This window comes from Malus domestica, chromosome 03 (assembly GCF_042453785.1).
Source record: "Malus domestica chromosome 03, GDT2T_hap1".
NCBI classification, from domain to species: domain Eukaryota; kingdom Viridiplantae; phylum Streptophyta; class Magnoliopsida; order Rosales; family Rosaceae; genus Malus; species Malus domestica.
In genome coordinates, this window is record NC_091663.1 from 405,944 (window position 1) to 416,625 (window position 10,682).

General features: G+C 38.0%; 2 protein-coding genes across 4 annotated transcripts; both read left to right on the plus strand.

The window, feature by feature from the left end:
• The first annotated feature begins 502 nt into the window (after positions 1-502).
• LOC103414928 (peptidyl-tRNA hydrolase, mitochondrial) lies at positions 503-3,639 on the plus strand. 3 transcript variants are annotated; one of them, XM_070818674.1, is made up of 9 exons: positions 734-970; positions 1,142-1,346; positions 1,457-1,541; positions 1,622-1,689; positions 1,967-2,017; positions 2,101-2,174; positions 2,634-2,692; positions 2,778-2,854; positions 3,300-3,639. In XM_070818674.1, exons 2-9 carry the CDS (start codon positions 1,239-1,241, stop codon positions 3,429-3,431), a joined length of 654 nt encoding a protein of 217 aa, XP_070674775.1. In that variant the 5' UTR covers positions 734-970; positions 1,142-1,238; the 3' UTR covers positions 3,432-3,639. The 3 variants fall into 3 exon arrangements, with proteins under 3 accessions (XP_008351510.1, XP_070674775.1, XP_070674776.1); XM_070818675.1 differs by having other exon boundaries at positions 791-970; positions 2,788-2,854; XM_008353288.4 differs by having other exon boundaries at positions 503-1,346.
• A 2,531-nt stretch (positions 3,640-6,170) lies between these two features.
• On the plus strand, positions 6,171-7,883 carry LOC103414944 (transcription repressor MYB5). The gene is made up of 2 exons (NM_001328802.1): positions 6,171-6,609; positions 6,806-7,883. Exons 1-2 carry the CDS (start codon positions 6,302-6,304, stop codon positions 7,569-7,571), a joined length of 1,074 nt encoding a protein of 357 aa, NP_001315731.1. The 5' UTR covers positions 6,171-6,301; the 3' UTR covers positions 7,572-7,883.
• Positions 7,884-10,682: the final 2,799 nt, after the last annotated feature.

Consider the following 10,682-nt stretch of genomic DNA (forward strand, 5'->3'; position numbering starts at 1 on the left):
TGGGTTATAATTTAAGGCCTACATTCAATGTCATTACTTCAAAATTGGGATCACGATCAAAGTTAGACTAGACTTGGAGCTCGTTTAGATATACTTTTAAAATAATTGAAAATGTTTTTGGTGAAAATGTTTTTGGAACTAATCTTTAGTAAAAATGAAAGTAAATCCTGGAAAAGCACTTAAAAGTGTTTCCTAGAAGAAGCACATAACTGGTGTTTATTGCAAAAACCACTTAAAGTGCTTTTGGAACCTAAAAATATTTTCTTTAAAAATGTTTTCATCCATTTTAAAAGCACATCAAAATAAGTTATTGGTTAACTGAACATTATGAAGGAAGTTAGGTCCCTTCGTATACCGAACAATTTGTAAACCTATAAATTTGAAGTGCGTAAAGATGAGTAAACCTTGAAAGATTTGTGGCAGTTGGACGAAAATGCAAGTTGGATTAGGATGGAAGAATAATTTTCTTTTGAGAACGACAATAAGGCTAGCAATGCAAGTTGGAAGAGTGCATTGGTTTTGTTTGGAATATTGTAAAGCTCAAGAGAAAAGTTATACAGGACGTCAAGAAGACCAACAATGTTTTATAACGAAAAATGTTGGTAGGTCAAAAAATAACACATGCAAAAAATTATTATGACGGTATGAGAATATTTTGATGGATATGTGGGCACACAAGAAAATATAAGATTGAAACAACTTAGCGGAGAAACTTCATTGTTATTGTTGTTGTTTTGGGTGGGAATAGTCATCTGCTGGTATAAACAGAAGGTCCCAAGAAAACGAGTGTGCTTGGGCCTTAAGCAGAATCAGCACGGCAGCCGTGACTTTTGCAGTCTCGACAACCGTCTCACCAAATTCACCGCCGCCGTGGTTGCTTGTCAGAGCATCTAAAGCGTCCAAAGCCAAAGCCAAACCAAAACCCGCCCCTTCTCTCTCACTCTCTCACTCTTCTCACTGGTTATGTGAGGCAAGTTAATAATCTCAAACTTGCCTTTGGCTTTGATTCTGTTGTGTCTGCAGTCACTTTAGTAATCGCACACTCCGTCATCGAATTACAAGTTTCAGACAGCTCAGAAGATCACTCGTTATTGACATTTTGAATGCACTCAAGCTGTTTGTGAAAAGTTGTGAGTGGCAGGTGGGTTGGACCGATGGGGGCTTTCGAGTTTCGAGATCATTTTTCGACGAATTATGGTGCTGAGGCGTAGTGGGAGGCACTGAGGACAAGGGAGAAGATGCTTAATTGGTTATGTAGGCGTTGCTTTTGCACGGCTGCTCCACGGCCATGGCTATTTGTAGGTTTGGGCAATCCCGGCGATAAGTACAAAGGAACTAGACACAATGTACTATACAATATCATGCATTCTAGAGACCCTGATTTGATAATGTGTTGTATTTCTTGTTTTTTGTTTTAATAACAAGTTTCAGATTACTTTCCTTTGGTTTGAAGCAGACGGGGTTTGAGATGATTGATGCTTTCGCTAATTCACAAGGCATTGCAATGAACACGGTCCATTGCAAAGCTATCTTTGGGCAAGGCAAGTGAATCTTTGCATATGTTACTTTGTCGTCATTTTTTATGTTTGTTTGTGAAGTTCATGGAAGTTTGGTATTGTAGGTTTCGTGGGTGGAGTTCCGGTTTTTCTTGCAAAGCCTCAAACTTATATGAATTTGAGTGGTGAATCTGTAAGTGGCTGATATACTTCCTTTTCACAATCTGATGGAATTATGATATTCTACTTCTATTTGCAAAAAGGTTATTCATTGATCTAGCCTACTGAAATGATATTTGTTCTGTGCATTTCATTCCTTCTAGCACACTTCCAAACCCATTTGCAATTCCTTCGTGATTTGAACTGCTTCACTTTTGGCTTAGAGCTATTAATCCTACTGCTTATGTAACTAATGTTAGTAAAAGAGATATCAGTGAATGGTTTAACTCGTGTTTCTATTTGTTAAACAGACGGGGCCTCTTGCTGCTTATTATAAGCTACCTCTCAATCGTGTGCTAGTGGTAATTTCTTCTAATTTTAAGCTTTTTTGTACTTATAGCATCTGTACATATCTTTATAGTATTCCTTTTATTCTTGGCTGCAGTTTCATGACGACATGACCTTACCATGCGGGGTACTTCGTCTTCACCCAAATGGAGGTCACTTATGCCACAATGGGTATGATCAAACTTATTACTTTCGGGTTTTAAGCATATATGCTTCTATATGATATTATGATTAAGCAATGATGAAAAATGTCTTGCCCAAATGTTAGAACCCGCCTGGACATTTATGTTTACCATGGTTGTAGTTACATAGCCTGAATTGCTGAGTTCACAATAATTGGTGAGCTAATTGTATAGTAGCTGCATATTAGGATGGCTCTTTGGTATTAGTAGACCATCACTACTACCATGAAGAGTAAAGACCATTATTATGTGGTGTTACCAGAATTCTTCTGGTCAAGCTTCCCTTTTTCGGGCTCATCAACCATTAAGCACTCATATAATTACTGAAAATGTATTAACTTTCCTCTATCTCTTGAAAGGCCTTTCAATTTTGCCATCTCCCGCTTTCAAACTTAGGGAAAATATGTGGAATCCGGTACTTATCACTAATTTTTTTTTTGTTATTCAGGCTGAAGAGTGTGATCTATCACTTTCGAGGGAACAGAGAATTTCCTCGACTAAGAATCGGTGAGTTTGAATGTCCAAATTTCATAGTTCTGTTACTGTTATTATCACTTCCAAGTGCTAGAAAGTATGTTGAATTTCTTGTAAGGTATCGGAAGGCCTCCTGGTCAAATGGATCCGAAAGCATTCTTGCTGCAAAAATTTAATGCCACAGCTCAAGGACGAGTAAGTATATTTTGGTTGTGTATTTGTCTCAAACAACATTTCTTAACACATCCATATTCTTAGTTTGTTTCTCCTATTGCATTACAACAATTACCAGATACTTAGAATTTATAAAAAGTATATTTTGAAGGATTACACTACCGTTTGTTTGCTTGTTATTTACTGATTCAACTGTGGATAAGACGTTAATTAAGGAGGTAGTCCTAGCTGTTTAGAAAACTATATGAAATCTGATCTTTGTAAGATCCATTCATTCCAAATGGATTGCATTCATTTTAAATTTGGCCAAGTATTATCGAATCCTGCATTTTACGTAATTGGACTTGTTTTCTGCTTAACAATTTGATGTCTAATCTTTATCTGGTTTATGTTATCATTCCTTATATCCTAATGTAAGTCTGGTAATTACTTGGAGGGATAATGATGATGTGCCTGTTTGATCTAGATTGATGCTGCTTTGCAAGAGGGAGTTAATATATTGAAGGTCGTGCTTTCTAAAGGCTTTGCAGAAAGTGCAAGACGCTTCAACTCAGAGCAGAAATACAAGCATCTAAGAGTAGAAACCTTGCCAACATGAATTTACACAGTGGCATCTGTAAATGAGTAAATGGGTTTTTGTTTTTTGGGATAACACTTGGGTTGTGATTGTCAGAATATATGGAAACTCGACCGGTTGTTGAATCTAAAATCAAGAGGACGTACGGGTGTTGCATTGTTGACAATTCATGTCATCGAGTAGGGTTCTAACAATCACGGCTAAAGGATTATCCTTTGTTTTGAGATCATCTTTTGTGCTATAAATGTGACCCGTCACCCATCAGCTTTAAATTTCTTCAATGAAGGTAGAGCGATAAACTTGACCCATCATTTCTCAAAGTTTTGCCGGGGAGTAGGAAGTCGGAAGTCTCAATGTCTCATGACTAGGGGTTGGGATTAGACTTATTAACGGATCGGGTTTATCGGGTTTGGGTTGGGTTCAATCTGACCCGTTAAGTTAACGGGTTATCCGATCGATCCATTAGCGTAACGGGTCACTTATTTCACCCGTTAACAATTTTTTTTTTTTTTTTGCATAGAGTTTATTTTTTGTTGTTAAGATTTGACTGAAATTACTAAAACATCTTCATCTAAAGGATGCTAACGAGTTTAACGGGTTGACCCAAAATGACCCGTTATTTAATAGGTTGTTAACGGGTTCATCCGTTAGCGATCCGACTCGTTAAGCATCTATCCAAATACTAATATTAACATGTAGGATCAGGTCGGGTTTAAAATGTCAGGTGTAGTTGGGATCCGTTGGGCACCCAGTGCATGATTTTATCATAAATGTGTGACTTCAGGTCAACAAGCTCTCTTCATGGTCGTGGAGAGTTTTATTTTTGCTTTGCATAAAGGTTACTTTCAGGATTCGAATTCGTGATCTTTCGAAGAACAACAATTTCGTAAGACTCGTCTTTCGGTCAAACTCGTTGAATAAAGCGGAAGACTGGGGGAGTGGCTGCCGCTGGTTGTAGTTTTATTTGTAAGTTTGTCTGAAAAATAATATAGAAAAGAAAAGAAAATAATGGCTGAGTGCTCTGCGGGTCCCGTCTCCGGCATCCGTGCTGTCAATTTTGCTGCACTTAATGATTCAACTTCCCCAGTCCCACGCGCATACGAGTAAAGGTTACACCGATACTCTCCCATACGCAAAGCGTAATTGAAAGGAATATGAAAAAATAAGGTTAAAACAGAGTAGAGGTTGTAGGTTTGTAACTCTGTAGTTAAGATGATTAATTCATGCACTTGAGTTATATTGGAGGTTAAAAACTATAGAATTATATACACATCGTCTAATATTTTAGTGGATATGGTGTTTCAGAGCAGTTCCACCAGAACACCATTAGGCCGGCACCCAGTCAAAAAAAGGGGCCGGGACTCAGTCAATCCACTCCAACCCGTTCAATTGCCTGGCACCCAGCCCAAGCTGGTCTTTAGACCAACCTAGAATTGACAGAGCTAGGGATCGGGCTATTAGCGTGCGTTTTTTGGGAATGGCGCTAAGGAAACGCAAGACGACTGAGCAAGAAGAAAAGCAGCTGGTGGCGCTGGCGAAATCAAGCTAGTGACCCGTTGCCTGACGCCCTCATCTTCGCCTTCCTCCTCCTCCTCACCTACTAAATCTTCATCGGCACCGTCGACATCTTCCTCCCGCTCCTCCCCTCATTGCCGCCTCCGGTTGTCCGGTCCCTCTGCGCCACCACCTCCCCGCGCTCTCAAGGTCTACATGTACGATCTCCCACGTCGCTTCAACGTCGGAATTATAAACTGCCGGAGTGAGCTGGAAGAGAGAGAGAGAGAGAGAGAGAGAGAGAGAGAGAGAGAGAGAGAGAGAGAGAGAGAGAGAGAGAGAGAGAGAGAGAGAACCGGTTGGGGATGTAGAGGGGAGAGTATAGAGGGTAGTGGAACCTGAAAGCCACTTACCTTTCGAAGGAAAGAGAGCGTAGATTCGAGTCCATGAGGAGTGAAGGACGACAGAGCGAGAGAGACGAGGCGGTGAGAGGGATGTGAGAAACCAGAGAGAGAGAGAAGCATGATAGATTGACTAGGCTATTTTTTGTTAGGGATGAAAATGCTTTGGTCTATTACTGTTCACTTGAGTGGATAAATGCGCTGGATGTTGGCGCAAGGTCTTTAGGGTGGACTTGCTCTCAATGCGTCTCAGATTTGAAACTCTATTTTTTTTTTAAATTATTGCAATATTTTCAAACCCTTCCACTCCTCTTAATAATAATAAATTAAAAAATGCAGGATTATAAAATAAATTAATAAAAATCAATGACTAAAAGTCGTCATATAAATGCTTAAAAGCTACTAATAACTAAGAGATATACATCAAGTGTATCTAATTAATATAGATGTACATAGCCACAATGGGAGAACTCCATACTGAAATTGTAAGTAAAAACATTGTGAGTGCACTAAATTGATGCAATTTTTTTTATAAGGCATCACTTAGTCGGATCCGTAGAGTCATTCAATGAGAAATTGTCACGTTGACACGAGTAAGACGGAATTAACCAGCTGCCTCTAAATTCCAGTAGAGAAAATATAGCACTGGTAAAGCAAGTGGTGATAAAGCAATAGATAGGCGCGTGAGAGTATATTCAGCTGCCCATCACAATATTATTACAACAAATATCCAGAGCTGTGTCTCGGCTCCCCATCTCTTATCTCTCGATCTCATCTCCCATCCTCCTCAATACCAAAGTACAAAACTATATCTACTTAAACACAAACAAAAAAAGAAAGAAAAACAAGATCAGGTTGTCAAGATATCAAAATCTCCATTTGTCTTCGCATTCGATCCACTCCTACTCAGAAGAAGAAGAAAAACAACACTGAAAAAGCTTTACAATGAGGAACCCGTCGTCTTCGTCGAAAGCAACAGCAGCAGCAAGTGCTACGATGACAACAGCATCGCCGTCGTCGAGCAAGGCGGGGATTGCCGGAGGGAGTAAGACGCCGTGTTGCGTAAAGGTGGGTTTGAAGAGGGGGCCGTGGACTCCCGAAGAGGACGAGCTGCTAGCCAATTACATCAAGAAAGAAGGTGAAGGACGGTGGCGGACCCTCCCCAAGCAGGCTGGGTTGCTCCGCTGCGGAAAAAGCTGTCGCCTCCGCTGGATGAACTACCTCCGCCCTTCCGTTAAGCGCGGCCAGATCGCCCCCGATGAAGAAGATCTCATTCTCCGCCTCCATCGCCTCCTCGGCAATCGGTAAAGCTATATACATACATACATACATTTATACATACACATTATCAATTTTCCTCGACAACATTATCTTATCCATATGTTCACTCTACAAATTTATCATCATTTCATTAAATTTTTAGGGTTAGGGTTTCACTGTTCATATATATTATTTTGAATTAGGGTTTAATTAATATTTTGGATGTGTGTTTGTCTGTAGGTGGTCTTTGATAGCTGGGAGGATTCCAGGTCGTACGGACAATGAGATAAAGAACTACTGGAACACACACCTGAGCAAGAAGCTGATAAGCCAAGGCATAGATCCCAGAACCCACAAGCCTCTCAATCCAGATCATCACTCTGCTGCTGCCGATGCTGATGTGGGCAACACAAATAAATCAGCTGCTGCTGCTGCTTCTTCCAAAGCCAATAACCGATTCTCAAACCCTAATCCTAGTCCTCCTCCTTCTGATCGTCTTGTCCATCAAGGAGCGGATCCCAGTATCAACGGTAATGATGGAAACATCGCAATTGATGATCATGATCTGGGCACTATAGTCCATAGCTGTGCAAACATGACCACGTCCATTAACAATCCCGATGCTTCTTCTTCGGCCGCAGCAATGGGCACTTTGAGTTTAAGGACCAACAACAATAGCCACGCTGGAGTACTACTTGGGGGAGGAGGAAATGAAGAGGACGAGGACATCAACTGTTGTGCGGACGATGTCTTCTCTTCGTTTCTGAATTCGTTGATCAACGAGGATCCATTTTCTGTACAACACCAATTGCAACAACAGGTACTGCACAATGGGAATGTTAGTACACACGCAGCTGGTGCTGGTTCCGACCACGTTCCTTTGATTTCTATGACTAGTGCTAGTACTATGGCGCCGTCAACATTTGGCTGGGACTCTGCTGTGCTCATGTCTTCTGCTTTCAACCAAAATGATCACCAGAGGGTTACTGATCAAACGGAGCAGTAGCTAGCCACCTGTTTGATTGATCAATCACACTGCGCATGTTGAAACAAGCAATGCAGTTGCTTAATTAGTTAATTTATATGTGGAAATTAGTCCTAGGTAGGGTTTGAAATATCATATGAAATGTGATTTTGTGGGTACGCGGTATCTCTATTCTTAATTATTCGACTACTTCAGCATCGATCATTTTGGCACTACGGATAGGGGCGTATATCACTGTATGGTTGATCATGTTTGTAATGTTATATATATATATGTTACCGGTATTGTAAAACAAACATTTGATCAATGTTAATTAATTTGTATTTATAAATATATAGAGAGTAATTTATGTGTGAATCAATTTCATGTTTTATACCTCTGCCACATTTCTCACTTTGCATACATACATACATACATATATATATATATGTATGTATGTACGTATAGGGTTTATAACCCTGATGACAATGCACCGAAATTATAATGTAAACACTTTGTATACAAAACTATAATGTCAGATGCTCAATTAAAGTTGATTTTCATGGAAGGAAATTATATATGTTCATTCTTTCTAAAGTGTGATCTTCATCGCATGCAAATTAAAGTTCATGGAGGGGGATCGATATGTTAATTCAACGCAGAAGAAGGTGCAAATTATCCCAGAAGTTCTATAACATAGTGAAGCTTTTACTTTACATTTATGATTAATATTGGCACTTAATGTATTCTTTGATGTTTGTATATCTCATATATAGTGTCAGTCAGATATATCCAGACTAATATGCTTCACTATTCAAAATCTACTAGCTAGCTAGCTAGATGCGTGGATCATGAACATATAAATCAGATACACATATACAGATGACATGAACATATAAATCCTCTTTGCTTAAATCCCAAATAAATCTTGTACTAATCCGTTTTGTATATCTGTATTCATTTGGTGCATAAACATGGTAAATATTTGACATCTTTCTAAAATCTTATTACATCTAGTATGTAATGCATCTAAGTGAAAAAAGACTAGTTCTACAACCATGCTTTAAACAAATTGATCATGGAGGGTAAGTATATGCAAAATAAGTAAATAATGATCTATATGATATATATGATTCCAAAATACGTTACAGCACAATGATATTGCGTGCATGAAAGGCTATAATCATTGTAGAAATTAAAATATCACATTCAGAATGTATTAATTTTTTTTTAAATATTTCTAACTATGAATTTTCTTGTTCTTGATTCTCATATAATTAAGTTTAAAAAACGGGTCTTTTTTTATACCGCGTTTCTTTACTAAATCATCAAAAACATTTGAGGCAATGACAAAAACACGAAACATATATAGTAGTGTTTATTATTTCCCTACATATATATACGATAGCTCCAAAACATAAACAGAAAGAGGATATGGCAACAACATCAAGGTTATAGACACAACTACTGATGTAAATTAACGTTGAAAGGAACAAGAGAAAGAGAAAGAAAGAAAATTAAGTTCTTATATATGAAAGATCAATGTATGGTATTAGTTCGAAATATGTTTTGGTGCAAACTTTAGTAGTGAGCACGTATTCTTGCTTTCTGTATATATAATGTGAATATACATAATGTTTAATTTGATCAGAAGTACTTAAACCTACACATAACACCTTAGAAGACATTAATTCCATTAAGGTCATGAAGCTCTAACCTTATATATAATTTTAAACTCAAGCTAGTTATACACTTATACTACGAAAAATCTGGGGTTAATTAAACCACTGTTTCTGTTTAGATAGAAACAGTACGTAGCACTTATGTTAATTCCACGTAAGCACCAATTAATCAAGAAGCTATTTAATTAAGCCATCATTCAATATGCATACATACGTGTCAAGGATGAAAATCACTTACTCAGAATGGCAGAGCATGAAATAACATCATCTGGTTTCAACTGATAATAATAATTCTCGAGTGTGTACACTTGATATCTGTGGAACAAGATTTCGGTGAGCAATTTCAATTAGTTTCCCAACATTTCTGATGCGATATCGTCGTGTGAGCTTCCTGCAGAACCATGCATGGAGAATAAAATGAAATCAACGGAGTATACGCCCTTGATGCATATATGCATGTTAATCATATGCTGACCGTTGGATAACATCAACATGTTCGTTCTAATTATCTAAGATGGAAGATGGCTCACGACACCAGGCTGTTGGCTTATTGCACCTTCTCTCCTTCTATGACATATCGTATATTTTACCATAACAGGACAAGGCACGACAAGCTTACTCCTCAACACCTCAAGGCTTACGCCTTGCTTTGCGAGACCCTAAATGTCTTGATTTACATCTTCGCCTCTAGAAACAGATATTGTTTATAGACCGATGCACAATAAATATTACAACGAATTAAAATTCTAATTTTTCTTTTTGTTGATAAAAGGCCTAAATATTTTCACGAGCACCTCCTCTAAATATGTGGACTCACAAACTTCATGTCTTAAACTATGAGCTATAAAATTAGTTGGGTTGTGTTTAGATGAGGGACTTAGAAGTCTCAAGGCATCGAGGCCAAATTAGTAAAAAAGATGAAACTATAAAATGTTACATAAATGCTATATTTGGATGAAGGATTTCCAAGTTATAGGATTAAAAGCCAAAATGTTGATAGGAGAGATTAGCTAATCCCTTTGCGGGATGTGTCATTTGCAATCTCTCTTACATGTCTTTGTACTGCTCTATATATGATGCATTTCCTAATGCATTAAATCCAACATTTTGTTATCATTTTCTTTATAATTTGGCTTTTAATCCCATGACTTGGAACTACCTTATCCAAATTTAGCCAAAGGGTATTACAAATGCAATACAAGAGAACTATGAACACATATGTCTCTATAAATGATTATGTAGTACATTTTCAATTCCATGTTTTAGTGTATTTCTTCCTTGTTTAACCTAAATTCCTACCATTTAGTACTATAGTTTAGTGTTATTTTTCTTCATTTGTAAGTGAGAGGTCTTTGGTTTGATTCTCGCCAAAAGTGAGATTGAATCGCATTATTGCTAACCCATTATGAGGCTAAACTTACCCCCTTCCCCTTAGTGTAGATAATATCGTTTACAAAAAAAAAAAAACCTA